At 36.6% G+C, this 25,424-nt stretch overlaps 1 protein-coding gene across 1 annotated transcript in view; it reads left to right on the top strand.

Moving 5' to 3' along the window:
- Window positions 1-1,668: 1,668 nt before the first annotated feature.
- The window catches only part of KIAA0825, a gene marked incomplete at both ends in the record, with an annotated part of 215,425 nt that continues 191,669 nt past the window's right edge, over window positions 1,669-25,424 (top strand). Inside the window, 3 exons of the mRNA XM_082497577.1 lie at window positions 1,669-1,799; window positions 13,707-13,875; window positions 18,992-19,661. Of these exons, the coding sequence (XP_082353703.1) occupies window positions 1,669-1,799; window positions 13,707-13,875; window positions 18,992-19,661 (970 nt within the window). The remainder of the gene's footprint in view (window positions 1,800-13,706; window positions 13,876-18,991; window positions 19,662-25,424) is intronic.

Below are 25,424 nucleotides of genomic sequence, written 5' to 3' on the forward strand. Positions count from 1 at the left end.
TGTGACCATGTCTGAATACAAGTGGTATCATACATGAGCGAACAACTGTATTTTCAATATTCCTTTTATCTCAATTCTGTAAAGCACAGTTTTAACTTTTTTCCATTGGTTGCAGAACCTTGCCAAGTTGGCCTACTGTTTTTTGCCAGAGCAACTGACAAGTATTTCAGCATCAGGAGAGAGTGCTTTTTAACTTCTACTTTTAATTACAATGTCTTTAGTTGCAGTAACATCTGTTAAGATACTTTAAGTCTTATATTCAAAGACTGTTCTTTCCTGGATGTGTTACATGATGTATTTGGTTTACATCCAAACTTTTTAACCAGAAGGGTGACTGAGTTTCAGGTACATTCCAAAATGTTGGAAGTCTGAATTCTTATTTGCAAAGGGGTATTCTATAGCTTCTGAGAACTTAAGAACATTATATATCCATGAAATATTTCATAGTATTGTGCTGTTAATTCAGATGTGCGAGATACTAGGCTTTAAAAAACCTTCACATTTGTTCTAACTTTTTTTTGAAAGAGCAAAACCAGAATCAGTGGTGTAATTTCAACTGAAGAAATGCTCAGTTCTGTTACTTGTGGTTCTACACTCATATTTGACCAAAAGCTATCACCTTGACCTTGCATCTTAATCTGATGTTCTTCTGGAGCATGTGTCTTTTACACCGCTCACTTAAAAAAACTCTCAATCTATTTTTCAAGTAGTCCTTCTAGGTAAATTTCCAGCCAACACTGTAATTGCTTCATAAAAGAATATTGCTTGTAGGAAAAATAGTGTATTTATTAATTCATTATATTCTGTTGCCCAAACATTGTGTGCATCTGAATAGTTACGTTACTTCCTCATGTTACTACTGCAATATGAACAGTATTATTAAATACTAAATAGTAGATGTGAAATACACTTGTTATTAAGAAGTTTCCATGTTTTGTGTCATTTTTTCCTTAAATTCAGTAGCAAGTCGTCACTGGTTATAAAATCAACTTCATTATTTCTCAAAAAAGAGAATACAGAAAAAACAGAAAGCAGGAAAAATAACTCCAGTAATGATTTGCTTCTGATATAACGACGCCTGGGATTTAGTGTCTTAGTTTGAGTAGGCCAGTGGATTTGACCTGTGTTTTGGCAAAGTATTTGTTGAGTAAAATGTGTACAAAGAAAGATGACACTTTTTTATTAGTACATTATAGTGTTTTGGTCTGGATTTTTGTGTTCTAGTTATTTGCAATGATGGGCTCAACTTCCAGAAAGCAGTTACTCTTCGGACAGAAATTATAAGCACACAGAAAATAAATTTACCCTGCAATGTATTTATTTTTATGATTTCCAGTTATAATACTGAGAATTTTCTTTCTAAATCTTAAAAAAAAAAAAAAAAGAGGTAAAAGAAGATTAAGGTAAAACCAGTGTTTTTTAAACCAAAACAATGCAAGATATTATGAAATTTATCTCTGCTTTTATTTTACAGGTGCCCTCTTTGTAGCACTCAAAAGGATGCACAAGGTTTACTAATCAACAATGATTTTATATTTCCCTACATGAATGCTTCCCTTATTAATCTAAGTATTTCCAAGGAACAAAATGTTGTATATTTTCATACTTCTAGATTGAATTTTTTCATTATTTAACAACTTTTCTGTATCTGTTTTACAGTTTCTGAAAATGGAATGGGGAGGAGAGTATTCGCTTGATTCTTCCAACTTAGACTGTTTGTTAAGTGTCCTTCCAGGAGAATTGGAGTTTCAACAAGTCCTTAGTGATCTTGATGAAAAAATAAAGAAGAACTCTTCTAGGTAAAGAGTTATTTTATTTGGATTGAAAGTATTAGTGAAAGTCATTACATGTAGGAAATACATTTTTTTTTTCCTTTCTTTTCTAGCTGTAGGTTAAAATTCTGATAATTATTTCAGTAGTAATTTTACCTTAACCACTGCAGCATTTAACAAATTTTTTAATGCCATATAATTTTTGTGCTATAGTCTTTCCCTGTATGATATTTTTAGCGGCTGAATCATCTTAATCTTAAGAATTACAGCAGTGGGTGTGATAGTGGAGGAAGCAAATGTGTATTCCCATGACAGCTGTATTTCCTACAGCTATGGGACAGAATTTTTATTCACTAAGAGAGCCACAGAATTTTGCAAAAAAGCAAAATTTGAACTCAGTATGTTCAGTATGTTTGGTATGTTTGGTTTCTAATGGAAGTAGAAAAACCAAGTTAGTTCATATATATTAATCTTTCTTATACGAGCCATTATTTTACCTATTTCAGTTAAAACTGTTATGCTGCCATAGATTTTCTAAGTAGAATATATTTTTTAATATATTTCATTGTTCAGTTCTTTGTCACATATTGGTTTTCCAAAATCAATGCCATAGAATCACAGAATCACAGAATGGTTTGGGTTGGAAGGGACCTTAAAGACCATCCGGTCCCACCCCCTGCCCTGGGCAATTGCTCCCAGCCCCGTCCAACCCGGCCTTGAACACCCCCAGGGATGGGGCAGCCACAGCTTCTCGGAGCACCCTGCGCCAGGGGCTCACCGCCCCCACAGCCAACAATTTCTCCCTCGGATCTCTCCTCAGTCTCCCCTCTTCCAGTTTGGAGCCATTCCCCCTCACCCTATCACTCCATGCCCTCAGTAAAAAGTCCCTCCCCAGCTCTCCTGGAGCCCCTTTAGGTTCTGGAAAGCAGCTCAAAGGTCTCCCCGGAACCTTCTTTTCTCCAGGCTGACCCCCCCACCTCTCCCAGCCTGTCCTCCCAGCAGAGGGGCTCCAGCCCTCCCAGCATCTCCAGGGCCTCCTCTGGCCCCGCTCCAACAGCTCCGGGGCCTTCTGCTGTGGGGACCCCCCGAGCTGGAGGCAGCGTTGCGGGGGGGTCTCCCCAGAGCAGAGCGCAGCAGAGGGGCACAGCCCCCCCTCGCCCTGCTGGCCACGCTGTGGGGGATGCAGCCCGGGGGGCCGGGGGCTCACTGGGCTGCCAGCGCACATTGCTGGCTCATGGTGAGCTTCTCATCCACCAACACCCCCAAGTCCTTCTCCTCAGGGCAGCTCTCCATCCATTCTCCGCCCAGCCTGGATTTGTGCTTGGCATTGCCTCAGCCCACGTGCAGGACCTTTCACCTGGACTTGATGGCCATGAGGTTGGCATGGGCCCACCCCTCCAGCCTGTCCAGGTCCCTCTGGATGGTATCCCGTCCCTCCAGCATGTCAAGCGCTCCATGCAGCTTGGTGTTGTCGGCAAACTGGCTGAGGGTGCACTCCATCCTACTGTCCATGTCACCAACAAAGATGTTAAACAGCACTGGTCCCAGTACCGACCCCTGAGGAACAGGTACCCGTATGGATACAGTGGAGTACTGAAAGAGTTCTTTTTTTTGATGCAGATTTTTGCATGACTGAAAAAAAAATCAGCTCAAAGTTTTGTGCCTTGTTTGAAAAGTGGTGGCGGTGTTTTGCTGCTAAACTCTTTAGTACCTTTAAAATATTTTGATCTGTAAAAGATGCTCCTAAGTGAATAAATTAGTTGCGCCATTAAAAAATTGAGTGTACATTCAGAGATATAAAAACCAGCATAGTTTTATGTTAAATTTTGAAAATGCTTGTCTTTGGATGACAGTGTATGTTGTATAGTCGTTTGGTTTCAAAGAATGCCTTTTGTGACATCTCTTTGGAGATTCTGCAATTGTAATGAAGCCCACATTTGTGAGGTCTTTGTCTGCTCCCGAACAGCTTCCTGAAGGATGGAGATAAGCCATTGCTGTATCTCACCGAAAACTGATTTAGGTCATCTCTGAATTATTGTTATATTGCTTAGGCCAGGCTGAGAGATTTTTCAGGCTTTTTATTCATATTACTCTTATCTCACATTTTGACCATTTTCATTTAAAAATTCAGTGTTTATGAATGTGGTTGCAATAGTAATAATCCCAGGGTAGCAATGATAGTGAAGATCTGGGAAATATGCTGTTATGGACCACTGCATAGTGCAATTTCGTATTACAATTTTCCAGCTGTTGACATCAGTGAAATGTAGTTGCTTCCTTAGAGTTTAGTTGAAGTCATACCACGGTTATAGGTACTTAAGTTTTGAGTTGCCGTGGCCTTGTACATCTGGGAAAAAACAGCATCAGCATTTTTGGCAGGTGGTGTCACCTCTTCGGCTACCAAATGAAAGTCATCCTTATGCAGAGCCAGCCTGAGAGTTAGAAAGTTTATTATCAAGATGAGTCTTTGGAACGCATGCTTTACTGCTCTCTTTGTTTCTAAAGTGTGTAAAATGTGTGTTGCTGCTTGAGAAAACTTTTGGCTGTGGGAAAGCAGGCCAGCTGCTTGTTCCTTTTGATGGTACTCTACATCAGTTAACATTTTATGTTACATTTTACATGAATATCATCACAGGATTAGGGTGTGGTACATAGCAATGCATGTCAGGAAAAACTTTGTATTTCTGCTGAATTGACACTTAAGCTAGTTTTAAAACTAGTTTTCTCAAGGAAAATCAGAAAGTAGCCTTTTAGTTACAAGGTGGTATTTTGCTTCTGTAATATGTCAGTTTCAGAAATGGAGGGGAGTTTAAAAGAAGATGGACAGCAGCTGATGTGACTTTTAAATTAAAAAGAGTCCTTTTATTGCTAATATATTAGAGGTAGCATGGAATGAAATCATTTTCAAGTTACCATTGATCTTTGTAAGTGGTATGATAAGAGCAGCTCTATGTGCTACAGTGATACAATTGGAATACAATCCATTTTTCATCAGATAGATTTATGATTTTATTATACCACAGAGAATAAACATAATAGTATACAGCATATATATATTTTTAAAAATAAAACATTGTGTAAAAAATTATGATCCAAAAGTGTGTAAATCACTTGAATGCTCATTTATTGCCTTCCAACTGAATAGCTTTTATAAAATTGTGTGACACGACAAATCAGATATGCTTTCCAGTCGCTGAATTACCTTCAGTATTTTTGTATTGTACCAATCCTATTTGGTGCTATAACAAAAAAAAAAATGGCCATCCGTGTGAAATTGTTTTATTTGTAAGTTTTAAGGGAGTAAGTGGTTCATTCATTCACTGTTATATAACAGAGCTCTTATTACACTTGAATGTTAACTTTATTTGAAGCAGTTTATAGAAGCAGGTGAGTATGAACTGCTTAACTCTTGCTGGGCAGTTCTATGTGCAGTGGTGGTCTCCGCTTTTTCTAAAGGCTGAAGTCCTATTCATAATTTCATCAGGACGGCCATTTGTCTTCAGTCTTTCTCCTCACATTTGCTTTGACTTTTCCTGTCTGTCCTGAGTCTTTGGATGTTTTTTTCCTAATTGGAGGAATAAGAATTAGTAAGGGTTAATGTTTGGGCAATCCATAGAACTAAGCTTTCAGCTGGTATTTAATACTTCTAAGCAGAAAATAAGGTACAGAGCTTGAAACCAAGCTTCTTGTGCATAACTTGAAAGTGATTGAAAACATGAAATCACTTTAGCAGTTGATTGTTTTGTGTGTGTGTATTCAGTTCTTTCTTCGGTGAGTGGCTGCCTTTTAGTGGTGTTAAAGTGACAATAGATTCTACGCGGTGGTGGGACAGTGTGAGGTATTCGAGGTCTTCTTCAACAGAACAATTACTGAGAATTCAACAAAAGTATTTACTAATAATTGCATTGCATCTCCTCTGTGCACTGGAGACTGTATCCTGTGAGGCTTTTCACAGAGGCTTAAGTTGACTTCAATCTCATAAACTTCAACCTGACCCTCTGTCTAATTAACAGTAATTCAGTCACTTGGGATTTTGATGAAGGTCTTTTTTGAAGGACTCCGGTGAGGTCAATACTAATAAGTGCTTATAGCATTGCATCTTATTGCATAACTGTTCAATATAAATTGTAATCATTATTTAAGCACCTAACAAGATCCTTAACTTGCAAATAACAGGACTATCTGGAAAATACCTCAGCAAGTATGTTGGTATGACATTTTCCAGTTGTTGATCATAACATTGCTGACTTGCACAGAAATGTTTTTAAACTGAGATGTGCTGCAAGAGTTGTCTTTATTTTGAAGAAAATCTTGGCTTATTCCTCTCTGGAATTTTCAGGAAGCAGCTACACCTCACTGTCCTGTTATTCAAGAGAATTAGCAAAATCTTGGCATCTCCATTCAAAAATCCCAATAGTAGTTCAGTATTTGGGAGAATTTCAAACTAGGTTTTAACAGTCGAGGAATAAAATTGATAATTTTATGAGTTTTGCTCACACCTAATATTTATCACAGCTCTCAAAAATAATTTGACTCTTCTGTGTGAATGTAACCTGCTTGCCATACAAATGCATTACGGTAGTATTTAGTTGAGAGTTTAGTACCTGTAAAGATATTAGAATAATGTTACTAAAATCTTTGTCAAAATAGTATCTGTCTACCCACGGCCTCAGAGCAATCGCTAGGAAGGAGTAACTAAACCGAGAACGGAATGTAATTTTATTCCTATTCAGCCTGTGTTGTCTTTGTGCATGATCGCCGAGTTTGGGGTGGTTGTTTTGTATCCCCTTGCTAGCCGGACAGCACAGTTTCTCAGAGTTTGGCTATTTTAATAGAGACACAGTTTCTTAACTGTAATCTGCAGCGATGGTAACTGTGTCAGTATTTTAGGTAGGTAGTTAGCTGTCATGTACATCTACGGGAGCTGTAATCAGATCTTTGACTGCGTGTCGAAATACCTCAATGCATTTCATAAGAAAACACATGAGACAATGTGTTTTTAGCCACTGTTTTTCACTATCATGATTTGGTCAATGCAGTTGAAAGACTCCTATGTTTCACTGCCAGTCTTTTGAAATAACTTACCAAGGTGAGACTTATGTCTTGTGGATTGAAATAGCTCAAGTCTTGAAACGAGATTAGAGATTAAAGGTAGGCGGTGCTTCTGGTAGGACTGATGGTTCTGGTATGGTTCAGCTGTTGAGTAAGTTTCTCTCGCTGAGGTGCAGCAGTCATCACTATTCTATTTCTTTCTGGTTTCAGTGATAGGGTTATTTTACAGTTTTGGCGGATATGTTTTGTAAGTAGCTGAATTAGAGACATGAAGAAGCTTGCAAAGTCCTTGAAGGAAGGGCTGCATTTTTGTTTTACATCTTAAGGTCCAAGATTACCATAGGACGAATTTGAGGAAGTGAATTTTTTCAAGGCTTTCAGCTTTATATTATTATAAAGTAACTTTCAGACTCGTACATTAAATAATTGCTGGTTTTAAAAACAAGTGTCAAGACGTATTTGTCTTAACAGCGTTTTTCTAAAGAGGTAAAGTTTTTGTAGTCAGTCTTTCCGTCAGTTTTGTATTGCTGCTTCCAAAACAATGTTTAACTTCATCTTTATTGGTCTTATTTTATTTTGAATAGAACTTAGATAGAAAATCTGAATAAGAGAATAATATAGTCAAACCACGAAAGAAAAGGTACCATACACACAAACATGAGGTGATAGCAAAATCTTCATTATTAGCAGTAGCAGCTTTACTTTCTAGCTTTCTCCTCTGCTGTTGAGGTCACCTTCGTAAAGAATATAAAATACAAGAAGGAATTTTATCTGTTTATGCAGTTGGTTTAATGAGAGTAAGAAAATGGACATGCCAGAAAGAATAAGCTGATGGTCAGATAGACTAGAATGGAACAGTGTAAACATTATAGGCTTGGAACTACAATAATCTCATTTTTTTCAGAATTTTAGAAATCCTAAGAGATACATTGTACCATGAATGTTACTGTAGGTTATCATAAGTATTGTGGGAACATGCAAGATGATAAATAGCCATTTTTGGTAAAACCTCTTGTATGTGTTCAAGATAAAGTTATCAAAACATTCTTTACATCACTCTTTGTTTTTTTTTAGTTAGATTTTATTTAGCAGTTTAAAATTTACCAGAAAATAAATTAATATTTGCGCTTATTAACACACAGTAGGGCTGGGGCATCAGCAGTGACCTCATGAAATCATGGGAAATTTTTGTAACATTTCCTTTTTGGCAGGTCAGGTCTCATGAAATAAAACAAAATGTTTGTTTCCACATGGGAGAAAGTGTAACAAGGAAAACGCCTGTGGGAATTATAGTGGTAGAAGTCTTTCTCAAAGATTTCTTATTACTCGAAGTGTACAGCAGGTCCTCTGACACACAGGTTTCCAAATGATACGACTGATTTTGTATAAAATGTCCTGTATCTTTAGCAGTCAAGCTTTTTAATGAATTTACATGATAATAACAAAGTAATATTATGTTAGTCCTTCTGTCTTCAAAAAACAGTGGAAACAATTACTTCATTACTTTTAAAACAGTCTATTCTTAACAGAAGACGTATAAACTCTGGTGCTAAAAGCAGATCTCCTTGAATATGAGGATCTTAAGCATTAAGTAACATGAGGTTTAAAGATAATTTCACTTTATAGCTTAGCAGTTTAATTTAACCAATCTCATTGCCATTTTATGGCTGTTCCATATGCTATATGAAATAAATTGAAACAGTGCTTGTTAGAAATTGAAAGGAGTTAGAAGATCATCCTTCAACTTATTCGTAGTAATCTTAGGCAATGGAAAATGATATATGGAGACAGCAACCCTCATTTTGATACTGTGCTTTTCAAAATAATGCCGTGTCAGTACGACAGTGCTTACACTATCAGTTCCATTATAGCACTTGGTTTGTAACTGTTTGTTCATTGATGCAACCACTTAAAAAGCAGTCTCTCCACATAATTAAGTTACTCCTAAAAACTGTCATTAACTTAATAAGTAAGAGCACCTAGGAGTTCTCAAATCGAGACTGTCTGTCTACAGTGGGAATACTTACCAAATGGTATTGACATGCTACTCCAGAAAAGCACTCCAGTGTGGGCACAGATAGCAGAACAGAACTTTGCTTAGTGTGTTAAAAAAAAAAAAAAACAACCAACAACAAAAAAAACCCAAACCGCCCTCATCTGTAAAAAGGAGAAGCTGTTTCAGTGAAATAATTTTTACTGGCACAATGGTATACCAGTGGTACTAACTACAAGCATTGATATGCCCACAAAGGCTCAATATACTCTTTGTGTGGGACTAAAGATTTCTTTCTTGAAAAAACAGTCAATTTTACAAAAATCATTATGAGCATAACTATCAGATTTCTTTGCTACAGAGAAAGGGTAATTTTTATTTCGAGCTTTTATATTCGCTCCTTTTTTAGTAGTTTGGTGACTATTTTTTTTCTGTTTGTGTCTGAACAGTTCCACAGGTTCAAAGAAAAGCGGAATCATCTGTGGAGGAAAAGATTGAGGCCTGATAAATACTAGGACACTGTCTGATTTAAGTACTCATGTCACAAACTGCTGGACACACTGAAAATATTCTGAGAAATCTTAACCTTTTTTTTTTCCTTGGGTTTTTTAGTTCCTCTTCGGAATCTCCTAATGACCACTGTCAGAGACATGGGACCTTCCATCTGATCAGGACCAGCTAGTCTAACGTAGTACCAGCAGGCTAACTTCCAACAGAATTAAGCACCGTCTGGTTAGGTTCAGCAGTGTCTCAACATTGATGACCTAAACTGATTGCCTAAAACATGAATTGTATGCCTCACCTTATCATTAAAGTTTAGAGTTTCAGAGGATGTTTCAGAAAACACGTGTGGAGCACAGAACCAGTTAACTATAGTAAATAAGGAAAAAGCATCAAGTACTGAACTATGCCCGATTTCCCCGTTTTACTCCAGATCTCGTATTCCTGATGTAGATGGGGTTGCATGGTTGTATTTTTCCATTGACTGCACATGATTTTAAGACCATTTACACTCCCATCGTCCGTGCATAGTGTCAGTTGACAGCATCTGGATCGATGCCTGAATTTGTTCCAAAAAAGGAGCTTATTTCCTACACTGAACTTACTAAAAAATATTTGCAGTTAAACCTTAATGAAAAAGGATTATTTGGGAGAAAAAAGGAATTTAGTACTTTATATAATTTTTTGTAGTTGTACTTTTAAGAATAAAATTCAATTAAATATATTAAGCACATTTTTCACATTTTTAATTTTTATTGATATATTTTGTTTACAGTTTTTAAAACTTTAGTAAATTTCCTTTCTAAAAAAGGAAATCAAAGTCTTATTTTCCCTATGCTGATGTGAATTATAGCTTTAAATACTAGCCTACATAGGGAGAATAATTTTAATCCTATTTGGCATAAGTCTTTTATTTAAAATAATTGCTTTCTAAACTCAGATAATCTGGAATAAAATGCTTTTTTTCAGTGGCAGCCAAATTCCTAAATATATCATCTAATGATGTAATACGTGTAAAGGAATAAGTATCTATAATTAACCATGTTCATGCAATACTACATGTTGACAAAAATCTTAAAAGAAATAGCAGTGTTCTTGAGAACGTGTTTGCCTAGAGTTTGCTGTAAGTAAACACGATGAAAATATTTTTATTCAATGAAAAACGGTTTTAGTCCTAATTCAATGTTTACTTTATTGGAATAAAAGGATTAGATAAAATGAGCAGACATCGTGATCTGTACCTACAGGGAGGGCCACTGAAATTTATCCGCCTAATCCCCTTATCGGTGTTGGGACAAATTGCCAAAATATCTGGTCTTGAGAAGGCTGTAGCCTATTCGTAGCTTGTAGTTTATTGGCTTGCTCACAGATTCCTCTGTCAAAGATGAGTGTGACAACTGGTTCCTCGTTGAAGCAGATTGGCACAGACTAACAGCAGTAGTCCCTTTTATGATGCACAATGCCGTAATCTATTGGGTATGATTGAATGAGGCACATCAGCACACCACAGTAAAAGCCTTTGATGGTGTCCCAGGAGTCAAGGTGTATGAGCAAGGCATTCAGTTTCATAGCCCTGAGAACAGGTTTCACAAGTTAAAAAGATAGACGCCGATCTTTTGTCAAGTTTAGAATTGGTATTCGTGGCTGCGCCATCCCTTCGGGAACCGAGTGGGCCACCGGCAGAGAGCGATTGTTTTTTGCGGAGGTCCTTTCTGCTCCTGATAAGGTCATTTGATGGTGGGAAGATACTTGTTTCAGTCCACTTCATTATGAGCTCGCTGATGCTCAGTAAAATCTTAATACTTTTGCATCAATTTTATAGAAGTGTTTTACAGGCCACCCATGTATTCATAAGTTTTGAAACTTTTTATATATTTTAGCATTAGTTGTAGTTACTGAATTTGGTTTCTGAAGGTAAAGCAGCTGTAAAATGTGGTGACTTTGTTTTGATAGAGCAGATGCACTGTGAATGGTTTACCTCATGTCTTTTAAGCATAAAACAAATAAACCCATAATTCTTAATGAATACAATTAAATATGGGAAAATAAGCTGTTCAAAATGACCTACTTTGATTAAACTTTTTTTAGAAGTTGTATAGTCATAGTTTTGGAAACAATTTATGTAATTTTTATGTGACATTCAGAATGCTACCCTTCTGCACTTACATTCTTTGATTGTCCTTGCATTCTATAATTGTAGTTGACTCAGTTTTCATATTCAGCTTGTTATTATTTAGTACTGTATTTTAAAGAAATAAAAGGCACAATGTGAAACCTATCATAGATGGTAAGTCTTGATGGCATTCTCAGAAAAAATATACTTCCCTCTTTTGTGCTTGTTTTAGGTAACTTAAAATAAAAGGTAAACGCAACTACTCTTTGTCTCTGAACTTAATTCAGTGTGATAACTTGCTTATTTTATTTTCCACTGCTTTTTTTTTTTTTATAATGTCAATCCAAACTAACAGACTCAGTTCCCAAAGGTAGGGATGACACTGATTTACTTTATTGCTGTTGATCAGAATGAGACAGCTAGTAGGGATTTCAGGTATATTGCATAACGTCTGTAAAAGAGTAAAATGCAAATCACTCAAACAAGGAGAAAATCCAGTAGAAAATCAAACAAGTACTTCTTCCACATCCTGAAAACAGTACTGCAGGCAAAATTAAATGATGATGTATAGTCAGTGGGTGACATGCAGAATGGTCTTTCATCGCTGATTTCTTGTTACAAATTGATATGGGTTAGTAGCATTTAATATTTAAAAAAAAAAAACAATATTCAAAGCAGATTATATTTTTAATAAAAATACTTTCCTCCAAAAAGATGCCATTTCATGGGAAATGGATCTTTCCACATGGAGAAATTATGCAGAAAATAATTTAAAACTTTATGCAAGGTTACTAATTAAAAAAAAAAAAAGGTTTCCCATGTTTTTTGTTAAACTGGAGGTCTTTAAATTGTTCATTTTGTCATGGCTTGTAATACACTTAAAGATTTGATTTGTTTTCCAGTTTGTTTTTCTTCCCTCTCCTCTTGTTCTCTTTTCTCCTCTGCCCGGCCTCTTTTCTAATCTTTTCCTCTTGTCTTCTTTTGCCAAAACAAATTTGAAAATATTAGAGAGCAGTTAAAGAAAAACACTCATACTTCATGCCTATAAAATAGAGATGCGAGTGGCAGTATAATAGGCAAGTTTGTTGTTTGGTTGATGTCATGAAAATAGAAAACAATATGATCAAAAGTATCTGACATTGAAATAACTGTGAAGAGCTGAGTCTCATCTAATCCCATAACTCTACAAAGGTGGAAAGAACTAAATTTTAATTTGTGTTAAACCTTGCATCCTTGAACAGCTGTAAGAACATAAGTCAAATAACTCATATACTCCAAAATAAAATTCAAATAGTAGTGAGAATCACTTTGCACTTCAATAAATCAAAACTGGCATTAGTCTTATTGTTGACTCTGCATTAAACGTAGATCTGCCCAGATCTAGTCAATACTACTTTTTAACTGAAACTATATAAAATATTAAGCATTGCTTTTTTAAAAAAAAAGTAGTTCTGAAATACCAAAAAGGTGGGGGTTTTTGTAGGAAAGATTCAGAGTTAGATTGTTTCTAGATATGTTGTTTGTTTGTTTGTTTTCATGTAAGTGTCCACACAAATAGAAATAAAATAATTCTGGGTATTCAGTTGTTCTTGTGATTTTTTGCAACTGAAATCCCTGTAATAACCGTACCAGCCACATCTGATTTCATAAACGGGATTATGATTCTAGACGAATGTTAAGGAGTCAATCAGCTCCTTGAAAACACTCTGTTTTCTGTGAAATATTCTGATGACAAAAACAAGAAAGAAAAGATCTGCTTTCTCAGCACAACTGACTCTAAAATTCTTTGCAGCATTTTCTGTGATGTCAGTGGGTCTTTAAGAAGTCATTAATAAATGTTACGTATTATAAAACAACTGCTGGTTGCTAAAGGAGCGAAGTGACACGTTCACCTTTGAATATGGTAGTTGATTCAGTGTATATTCTCTGCTTTAGCTAATTAAGTACCAAAGACTGGATCTTAGGTTGGCTGGTGTCTTGTTCACTTTATTAAAAAGTACAAGATTATTTGAGAAGTGAGGCAGTACTTACTCTTGCTGAGGATGGTACTGTCTGGCCTGAACAAAATTTATTTTAGCTCTAACTCAACTGTATTTAAATGTTAGTCCTGCAAACTCAGGCCTTATTTTGTGAGAGTAATTTAAACTATGAAGAAGGACTAGTGTCACATTAATATGAAGTAGTTTTTCTTTTTAAAATACGGAATATATAAAATGCTTTTATCTCCGAGTCACAAAAAAAAAATGTGATTTTTTTGTTTGTTTTTTTTTCTTAGCATAGAACAGTGTCTTAAAGACCTGCAATCAGAAGTAAATGAAATATGTACCGATGAAATACTGCAAAGCACAACTGACTGCCTTCAGTGGCTAAACAACTGCAATTTTAGTTCTCTCAGACCCTCTTCTACACACCGTGGAGAGCTGATGGAGTTCCTTAGGACCCTGGTAAAAGCTGTTTACTAATTGTTTACTAATAATATAATGTTTAGGAAAGTTGGATGGGGGGGGGGGGAGTGAGGTTAATTAATTTTCTCATTTCAGTCTTCACTGTGATGAGGATAGTTCAGAATTTTCATTATAAGGCTTCTTACTGATGTCTGCAGTTATGTTACGTTTCCTCTTGATTGTGCCTTAAGAAGACAAACTTGGGACAAAATCTCTTCACTATCCTACCACCTATTCAGCACTGCTAGGACTGTTTTGTAGACATGTCGGTGAAAAACGTCTGAAGTTACTGTCTACACTGGGGCTGTTACCATCACTGCTTGTTCTTCACTTGCATCAGTATGAATTTGACATACCTAATACAGATTATTGTCCGTCATGCATTATTTAAGCATTAACTTCCTACCTATTTTTTCTAATTAGAAATGTTGGATCTCCATCCATTGTCCTAGCGAGTTCAACTACGCATAACCAGAAATCAAATTTCACTTCAACGAAAAATTCCATCGTTTTAGAAGGCATTTTTATCCAAAATTTTTATTAAAACTTAACCTTAGAGCATACGTGTGGAAATGGAAGTCTGGAAAATTGAATTGGCTAGATAAGTGAAGGATGATGCCTCGGTAAATAACAGCCTGCAGGTTTATATATAAGCTATGTATATGCGTGTTTATATGATGTACATATGTATGAGTGCCAAAACAAATAAACGGTACCCAGTGGATTGTTCTTTCTCACTTCCATGTCATGGTTTAATTGTAGGACATGTAGGACATTTAGGCTAAAAATGGCTCTGTTGGCTGAGGGAAGCTGCTGTGGAGCAGTGGAGTATTTTCTCCTTTGGGACTCTCTCCTGGCTAGAGCTCGAGCTACATCAAATTGCCTCTCAGTTTGTTAATTCTTAAAACTGGTCGTTGATCTTTCAGTCACCCTTGAATCCACTTGATATTAAGATGTATTAAATGAGGAAGTCATCTCTAGAAACACCAGGTCTTTCATGTTCATGTGGTGAAGAAGTGATTTTGTCCCCTTCTGACACAGATGATCAGTATGAATGTTGCTGTTAACAATCGCCCTACTCCGGGGTGTCAGAGGCCGCTAACACGTCATATTTGATCTAGACAAAATGAGAGAATCCCAGAAAATGCTGACTTTTCAAATCTTTTGTTATTCCTCTTAGCCCAGTTAGATCTTTACTTAAACACCCTCAAAAGAGGTCATGGCCATGAAGACTTACTTGTGTCCATTCCCTGCTTTCTTCCTTCTCCAAGGTCCATTCAAGCCATATACCTGAACACCAGGTGGCGGCATTTGTTTGGGAAACACCAAAAGGTCCCCATCTCTGGAATGCTTCGGGTGTACCTTAGACAAAATGTGCTTTCTAGCTCTTCAGCTTCCCAGGAGCTTGCTGGCTGCGTGGCAGTCTGGCTGTGGGCTGTAGAGTCCGGTGAAGCCTTGAGAATGGCTCCGTGGTACGCAGCTCAACAGACAGCAAAGCGTGAGAAGCCTTAAAGTCCCAATTCTGCACAGCTTATCGGGAAAACATCTGGAGCTTGGGAACTTGGGCATCACTGTTTCCAGGCTCATGGCTTCTTAGATAATGCAGCCTGTTGTGTAGATGAGACTACAGATGAAAAGTGTGTATGTATTAGCGTAGACAGCCCATCTGTAAGAAGTTATACTCACAGTAGATGATGTTTAGCTCCAATAAACAGGTCTGCAGTAAACTCTTTTCCATAAGATTCATCATTAATGAGATTATTATGATCTGATCTTTCTTAAATGTGTGTCTCCATCCATTGAACTAATTACTCAGTTGACTTAATTTCTCACTTGCAGGCTTTTAATTAAGTATCATATAATACATCTTCAATAATAGTAACCTTCCTTCTACTTCAGGACAATATCCCTATAGATTGTTATCCCTTATGTGTCTCTGTTTTGTTAGGGATTTTGTTTATCTTTTAAGCTGCTGGAACAATTAAAAAAATACTGCAAAGTTCCATATGTGCTTTGGCTGAGGTGCTTTATTTAGATTTATTGTGAGCATGCTATTCCCATGCATTTATGAACTCTCACGGAAATACTGAGAGTTTCTTCATGAAGCCTGAAAATGTTAATTATGGGAAATTTTGTCATTCTGTGTACTGTTTTGTAATTCTAAATGTTTAAAAAGCTGACTATGTACATGAACACACTTTCATTATATTCTGTTCCTGCTAAAGTAATGTTAAATATTTTTTTTTTATGAAATCTTTGTCTTATGGGATTTGTTTATTGATGCGATAGGTAATAGCCTATAGTAGGTAGTACTCCAGTTGGTAGACTGCAAATGTTTTCCCGTATAATATAGTCACTAACTTTCTGTGTTGGTAAGAGAACTTTTCATGCTTCTCTAAAACCTTTGGATACTAAATTGGTTCTTTTTCTCTTGAATAGTTTTGGCATCATCTTTTGAAGTATTTTTACAGATTAATTTTCAAATAGAAAAGCTTATGTCAATATAGGCAAAGTTCAAAGAGACTCGATGACACTGTGTTTTCAGAGCTTCAAAGTTCACTTCAGGGGCTCTTTTTCTGAGTAACACTAAGTCTGAGATGGCATCTGCAAGCTCACTGTTCTTAATGCTTTAGTTTAAGTTGCAAAGGGCTTGAAACAATGCTTAGATTCTTACTGGCTTTCATGAATAAAAATGTTTCTGCTTAACCTTAAAAAACAGCAGTAGGGATTTGCTTGGGAGACGTCTTGGATTCATCATCCAAAGGCATCACTTACATTCACTGTTTTGACAGCTTCTCTTGTTTTGTTCATTTCAGAATATAGTATTTGAGCATGATTCATAAAAAAAATAATCTTTAAACTCCAGAAGTCTACCTGTGGAGACTCGACTCTTCAACACAGTGGTTACCGATTAGGTTTCAGTTTACACACTGAGACACATTCTCTTTGGGGACACAAAACATTATAGAATACTTTAGCAGGTAATAAAAGAAAATCAAATCAGCCTTATGTATGTGCATATTGGTAGGTATGATTTAAGATTTTAAGTAGTTATACATATTTCTATCACATGCACATGCTTTCATAAGATGATATTTGACTGATAATTTCCTTTATTATTCTGTTTTCCACGTGTGTTTCCTGCTTGTAAGTAAAAAAATTCATAGGAAACATTCTGAAATAAGGAAGTAAAATGGAAGAAAAATATCTAGTCTGTTAAGACTTTCTTTTATGGGAGGCAATCATGCTTTCTGTATTTTGTTCAGAATTAGCCACTGTGGTGCAAGTCTTTTATTTTTTTATTTTTCATCATGGAGCACTCCAGAGGAAAGGGCAATAGGAAGGTCAAACTCTTCTTTTCTCCCATAAGAGTGCAACAGTTCTGAATCATCCAGAACAAAGAATAGGAGTTCTGATATTAAAAATTGTTGTGACTCAAAAGAACGAGGGGGGGGGGAAAAAGGCACACTGAAGATTTTTTTCTTAATTTTGTATTTTTTATATTTTTATAGATTATCTACCCTTGCTAAAGCTTGCTACAGTAGAAAAATAGAACATTTTGTATTGGAAATTATTATATTTAAGCAATACCGTACTCAAATTTGATTTATTTCTTTCTCTTTCAAAATGGGAAAAGAAATAAAATCATTTCCTCAAATACTTTAGGTTAAATAAATCTGAAGGTGGAAGGTTGCTGATGGTTTCTTTACCTGCCTTCCTTTATAGGATGGAGCATAGCTGGGAGGCCCAAGCAGAGGACGTGGGTGGAAAGAGCTACCCTCATCTGATTTGCCACAACACTTGTCTCTGTTGGAGAGAAATGATGGGAGGTGGGGGGCAAGTGAGAGGGCTTCTAAATCCTGATTCACCTAAGGCTTGCCTCCTTGGTTCCTGGGAGCCAGAAAGTCAAGAGTACCACCAATTTCAGTCAGTTTTCTTGTGACTGTGATGGGGGAATCTGTAGTCAGCTGTCATTCAGCTGGAGAATTGAGAGCAGGTCTTTACAAATAAAAAGCTGATGGGCCTAGGACTGTGGCCAAGGCCAATGTGCAGCAGGAAAAATGTTGAGATGTGGGATATGGGTTTATGACAGGCAAGTTTTTTTCTCTGAGAGAGGAGGGAAATTTTGATGTCCAGTGACCGCAGGACTTCGGGATGGTCTTCTACTCGTATTGTACACACCTTGTTCATCTGAATGATTCATCTCATACATATTAAGGAAAGCTGCAGAGTGCTGTTTAATTTTGTGTCATTCTGGGCCAAGTAGAGAGCATTGAGCTATGACAAGAGCAATTTGCTGCACGGCCTCTTGAACTTGAAGCATATCTAAGGTCAGAGATCCTGGCCCTGGACCAAGAGGGGAGTTCTTCAAGCTCAGGTGAAGTAGGAACAGCACAGCATCCATGTGGTTCACCTGCTTTGTTAACTGGCTTCCTTCTTCTCCAACGCGTACAGCTGAGATGTATTTAAAGGTCACTCTATTGTTAATGTGTCAGTCTGCATCTTGGTTTGACGGGTTACACAGCTTCTTATTCGTCTGTCCTGTATGATCTAAGCCTGTTCAGTTCTTAACAAGTTTTCAATTTTAGTTCTCTTAGGGGGTCCTGGGAATATTATTTTATCCTTAGGATGGCCTCTTTGATGGTTGCCTGCTGAGCCAGAACATAGAAAGCAACGATGTTTAATTTTATAAATTTCTGTCCTGGTTTTATGAGCAAAACCTGTCATTATCTGTGTAAGTCTTGAGTAATTTTTCATACCATCTTCCTTCAAAGATGTGTGCGTGGACCACAAGAAGCAGGCTGCCAAGGCTTACCTAATGAGCTTTGCAAAGCTTTCCTTTGAATTGTGGGTTAGAATTGATTGAGAAAAGAGGTTGAGGATGTGAGAAGGATGGGAAGAGGAATGTGAGTTATTGGAGCAGGTAGACAAGGAGATGGACTGGTGCATAAATCCATGGAAAACAGGCCTTGTTATTTCTGTTGTTTATATAGAAATTTGTTCAAGTCTGTTATTTACTGGTAAGATAATTAGCACTGGAAACAGTTGGTACTTTAGCACGAAGCTGTTTGTTAACAAAACATTTCTAAAATACTGTCTGATTTACCTTTGTTAGCAAAGCTTGCTGAGGAATGAGCAAAATCAAGAAGAAATGATACTTCACTTCCTTCTGGATCTCTCTAGCCAGTGTGGTGTCTCATTTCCCTGCACTCCAAGCGGGTCGCCTTTTGAGTTAACATCTTCCCTTCACGCCATTGAGGATGATTCAGCTACGGATGTGAAATCTCTCTGGGATGATGTGAGACTGCATCTTCGACGATTTTTAGTAAACAGACTGCAAAGTCAAGGAGAAACAAATACTAATGTGTTACAACAACAAATGGAGTTTAAAACTCAGTGCATACAGCAACTTTTGTTTCTTTATCCTGAGTCAGAAGTCTTAACGAAGTATCAAAATATGCAGAATAAACTGGTTAGCGATCTTCTACAGAACTGTATTTTGTCTAGTTGTGGTGAAACAAATTTTGATAAGGTGGTTCACGGTTACCAAAGTTCCATACCCACATTGTGCACAATGATAAAAGAGGATTTGTATATACTAAGTGGAACTATTGATCCTTCTTCATCACTGAAGTTTATTAATGAAACTTACCTGGATACCATCACTGAAGAAATGACAGTTCTTCTTGAAAGACTTTGTGAGCTGCAGTTCAAAGAAAATGCTCTACATATAGTTAAGGCAAACAAGATTTCAAAGAAGCATAGAGGAGCAGTTCATGCTGTGGGTTAGTAGCCTTATTTTATGTTCATTGCAGTAAGATATTATTTTAATTATACTACTTTTTTCAATATAATTGATTATTTCCTATGAAGAGAGATGCCTGATATTATTAATTACAGCTTTATTTGTTAACCATCTTGATGCAGTTGAATTATAGACTGTTTCAGAATTGGGAGGAAAAAGGTTTTAAAGTGAGGGAGAGTATCTTATGCTTATGTATATAGAAACCCCATTATAATTCACTGGGTAACATTGACATGTCAGTCATTTTTTTCAGTCTAACTTATTCCAACTGCTGAAATATATAATAGAATAAGAACTATTTAATCCAGATTGTAAAAAAAAACCAAACTCTTTAGTCTTCTACTCTCACTTTTTTCAAATTGTCAGAAGTTTAAAGGAGATTATGGGAAAGCCTGTACAATAATGTCACTATGAAATAGACACAGATTCATACACCAGAGTTGACCCAAACTATGCAGTTTCTAATTAAAAAAAAAACAAACCAACCATCATTTCAGTTTTCTAGTCTTGTGACAGTACGGTAAGTTAGAGTTAATGCTACCTGGTCATTTCTTCTTGTTCTAAGGAATTTAAGGCAGAAAAGGAATCTGTTATTGATGTGGTATTTTCTTTATTTTCATTTTACAGTTGGTGAGTCTGATGTGCTAATTTCCAAAGGGAGGAATCAGATCTTTAGAAAAAAATAGAATGGAAACTTTCATAACATAATTGCATGATTGTATGTAATTGCTTTTTCAATGCAGAGTTTGAGCATTCCTCTGTGCAAGAGCTGTTTGTTTAAAACATAGCCTTCCATAAAGGTGAAGTAGTTTGCAGACAGAAAATATTAAAAGTTTAAAATCCAGAAACAGAAGATAAATCTTTGGGTAGTACAACGTACACAAAGGGTGAGTGAGGTGATGATTTGCCAGGACTGCGCAAAGAAAATAAGACTCTTGTGAGTTTTAATATCTATATACACGTTAATGTAAGCCAACTAGAAATTCCACTAGAAGAACCGCGGAAATAATTTTTCAACAGAAGCTGAAATATGGAAGAATATGTGGAACGTATGAAAGATAAGGTGAGGGAAAAGGCATGCAGGCAGATTCTGTGAAAGGATAAGTTCAACATAAAGCTGATACCTTAGTGGGATGGACTGTTGGTGGGAAACAAGGAGAGGCCGTGTCAGATTAACGTTGAGTTATGAAATAAATGGCAAGAAATGTATCTTTGAGTTACACAGCGAGATGGGAGTCAGTGAAATAATTACCTGACAATAAAATTACTGTTAGGGAACTGGAAGTTTGTCACTTAATTTTTCTTCCAACCTCAAACAGCTCACAAAGATGCGGAAGTTCAGTTATCTCCATTTTACTTCTAAAACGTGGAGATTAAAGTGACCGTAAGAGTGGCTCTCTTAAAAAAAACACACATTGATTGCTTCTATATTACAAGAAGGAAGAGAGCAATCCTTCAGTCTATTAAGATAGTAATTCCTCTGCTTAAATTTTCTTTGCCATGAGATCTATCTTTACATGTTTTTGTGCCAGCACATCTGTCGGATACATTCCCAGTGCACAGTTCTATTGTATGTTCAAAAGAACAGAGGAAGATTAAAATATGCAAAGTAAATCCTGGGACTGGCTTGCGACTTTTAAAACATTTGCTGCAATTGATTAGAAAAAAAAGAAAAAAAAAAACCAAACAATAAACCAAACAACAAACTAACCCCACCTCTGTATTTCATAAATCCAACAGATTTTTATTTTCATTCAGAATGTATTAAAGGTCAGATTTGCAGGTGCAGCAGCTGTCCTGTTAGCACCCCTAAAATGTGCTTAGAAGTGCTGTTTGTTAATACCATTTAATCCTCAAAATTACCTTCTTCACAGTGACTGTCATGCTCATGTGTTCGTCTCTTCACTGTATAGTACTTCATATTATTTTGCTTCAAGAGGTTGGTGTGGGAGGCAAGCATCGATTGGCCCGCAGTCTCTCGTACCGGTTTTCCGCAGGATTGGACTGTTCTGGATGATCCGTGGTTACGGACTGCAGGCAGCCAAACAATAAAGCAACAGCAGTGAAGTCAGCAGGCTAGAGCAAAATAAGGGGTCAGAGCTGTGAATTTTCATAGGACTTTTTATTTTTTTTTCATTTTGTGGCTATGTCATAGCCTATTACTTGGTATTATTAATCAACTCAAGCAAAAGTTATACTTGTGTCATTACCGAAACAATTATTACTGAATAGCTCACTGTATGTGAGCTTGTATGTGAAGAGTCTTTGCTGGAAAGAGATTTCTCTTTTCTAAATGTTTGAATATACCACGTTTGTACCACACTAAGTCAGAAAAAGGCACTTTTCAGTTCGCACTGAAATAGCTATTTTGGAAAAAATTCTACAGAATAACTGTTTTGGGAGGGTTATGGTGGTAGACACGTTCTTAGTGTCAAGCAGCTTTTCCTGCTTGGAAGTCTTACCAATTTCTGATACCTTTGCTGCCCTCCCACAATTGAGAGTGGAAGTCTGTACTTATGCATGGGGTAAGTTAAAAGACAGCTTTAATGGGTTGCCTTGACAGTGATACCCAGTTTTCTAAGTATCAAAAAAAAACGCATGCTGGAGTATGGAGAGAAGGGGAGAAAGGGAAGGAGTTGGTTTTTTTTCTTAGCTTAAAGTTATACCTAGGTGTATACTGAAGTATACCAATGCGTTTCTTATTTTTTGATGCATGTTGCCTCTGCCCTCTGGGAACCACCAAACCAGCACGTTTCAGAACAGCGAAATAATTTAATCTAGGGCATTCAATTGGGACTGTTATCCCAGAGGTGAAAAAAGGGTTTGTGTTTACTTAGTCCACCCTCAGGGAAATGTGGTTTTTTTGTTTGTTTTTTTTGTTGGCTTTTTTTTTCATAAGAACTACTGTAATTGATCCTACTATATAGGAGAAAGAATATCTGAGGAATATTTCCCAACCCCCTCTCCCCCCCAAATATTTTTTGATGGAACATTCTAAGGTGTTGTTCCAGTCTTTCTATCGTATTAATCATATTCTTTCAAAAGTTTATGTAATGTTACAGTATTTAAAAATATAGTAAAAACGTTATGTTTCTATTAACATACTCGGCATGGAAAGAATCATGCAGACAGCTGGTTTTCAGCTTATCTCTTATGATTTTTTGCTTCAATTTCCAGTGTGATATTTCTCAGAAATTATTTGCAGTAAATCCATTAAATGTGGATTGCGCTTTTACCTTTTGAACCTTTTTCGTGTTTCTTTGTTTACAAAAATGTTAAGCTAGTTTAATCAGGCATTACTGACCTATCTTAATCGTTCATCTCTTTTAGATGAAGAAACAGCTACTCTTATAATTGATAAAGCATCAGCAAAAGAAACTTAAAACCCATGAAATTGTACACATTTTATGTATTAGTGGAAGGTTTTCTTTGGGTTTATTCATGTAATTTTTTTATATATATACAGAGAGAGTGTAAATACATGTGTAGTCTAATTAGCCTATTTTTTAATTTCCTGTGGTTAAACCTAAACAGAGATTAGAGCTTTGAGTTTCGTTTTTTGTGATGTATTCAAATTCATTGGCTTAATATTTTCATTTAGTCACAAACTTGCCAGAAACCCATGAAGGGGCTCTCAAATCTCAAATGCCAATTTTGTTTGCATTTGCCAATAAAATGTATTTTTATTATATTTAGATAATTAATAACTTCTAAAATCTTAACTTTGTTTTTAAAATCTGAGGCAAGACATAGCGCGTTCATCGAAAGTTGGTAGTTTCTAAGAAAATATTATTGCAAAGTGGAGGTAAACTGAAGTGATGCAGATTTGAGTACGTACATTTTTAGCTACAAAGTAATTAAATCACCTTCACTAATATATTTTAATATTTATATTTTTCTCTTTCACCCCAGTATACCATTCTCCTACTTAAGTGTCCAGCAGGATCCCTTTCTCTTTTCTTTCTTCAGAATAGGACCACCTTCCATTCTATTCCAAAGATGCATTCAAAAGCAAACTGTGATTTAAATTATTATATTTTTAATTTATTATCTTTAAATATTCATGAGTTCCTAAGGAACATCCTGTGGTCATGGAACACCTAATGCGAATGTGGCATATATCTAAACTTGAATAGAAGGACTTAATATTGTTTAGAGAAGCTGCACTTGTGCAGTGGAGTTGAGAGCAAGAAGAGACATAGTCTTCGGAGTAATTTGTTGAAATGTAGGTACCTTTGGGGCATTAAATGAAAGTACTTGGTAAGGAAAATCTATTTTGAGGCCACTTATCCTTACCTATTCCCAGAAATTTGCTGTCCAGCTAACTTGAAATATGAGGTTTGGTTTTTGCACATTTGCCTTAAATTTGATTTCTCCTCAACATTCATGTGCACATGGCTTTATTTCCCCTCGTTTATCATTTCCTCCCTTTGAAATAAAGCACCTTCGTTTCAGACTTGCTTTTATCCTTCCATTTAATTTAAATTCAGTCAGTTTGTGATCTCTTGAGCTACTATTATTGCCTACAACCAATCTTCTATGATCTTCGTCTTATCTTTCAAAAATATGCCTAAAATAGCATTGATACCTGCTGGTTTAGTGACTGCGTGATGAAAAAAACAGTTATTCGTGTCTGGGAATAATTAGGACTCAATAACTTTACTATAATTTATTCTCCCATTTATATCTGGAAATTAAGGAATTCCAGACTTGGTTTTATGTAATTAATATTTATGTCTTGTCACCTTTTTTGAGATTTCTGTCCAGATTATGATCTATAGCAGATAATTTACAATATTTATGTTGCAGTTACAATTGCTTTTCCATCATGTTTTCTTATCTGCAGTCCATTGTTGAAACCTGGCTTCTTAGAAGTATTAGGAGAAAGGGGGAGGGTGTCTCAGTCACCCGGTTTGCTACTGTTCTGTCCTAGAAAGTCCTGTTGCATCTTTCTGAAGTGCAGGTAAGGCACGTTAACGTAACGTAGCCCATACGGATTGTAATATCCAGTATCACGTCCTGCCTCAGCAGTTCGCGTTCATTATATTGCCCAGAGCCTCGCATTAATACAAGCGAGTTTTCAGTTAGGTCTATAATGTGTTGCTCAGGGCCAAACATTTTAGAAATACAAAATTTTAAAATTAATTATGAAGGTTTATGTAAAGGGGTTTTTTGTTAATTTAAGCTTTAAAATATTCCCAAGACCTGCATAACTATAGTAGCGACTTTTAGACGTCATAAAGACAAAAATAAAAGAACAATAACAGAAACTGGAACTTCGCCCTCCTTGCTTCCTTGCACGTCCTTCTTCTGGCTTTTCCTTCCTGCGGCAGGCCCACAGCGACCTGCTCATCCCTTCTGAGGGAGGTGCTGGTTTTGTTTCGCTTTCCGCACGGCAGCAGTAGCTGATGTGTCTCTGTTGTATTTCTGACTGCGTGGCGTCTCCTTCTCTCTTCTACTTCTGCTCGCTCTGTCGCTCTGCAGAGTGCCCGGTGACGCGGCTTTTGTGGGGACGGGGCTTTAGGAGCCGGTATAAAGCAGAAACGGAGCAGTTGCTGGAAAGAGTGGTACTTGTATGCCAATGGGCTTTGCAACTCCTTGAGCTGCCCTGCACACAGTGGCGTATGGCACAGTCTTCCCCATCTCTGACACAGGTGGAGTGAAAAGTCCTACAGTTTCTGTCCATGGAAGATGGGGAAGTAACAGGTATCGAGTAAAACCATAGCACTTCCCTCTTAGGCGT

The sequence above is a fragment of the Vanellus vanellus genome, assembly GCF_965231255.1.
Source record: "Vanellus vanellus genome assembly, chromosome: Z".
Taxonomy (NCBI): Eukaryota; Metazoa; Chordata; class Aves; order Charadriiformes; family Charadriidae; genus Vanellus; species Vanellus vanellus.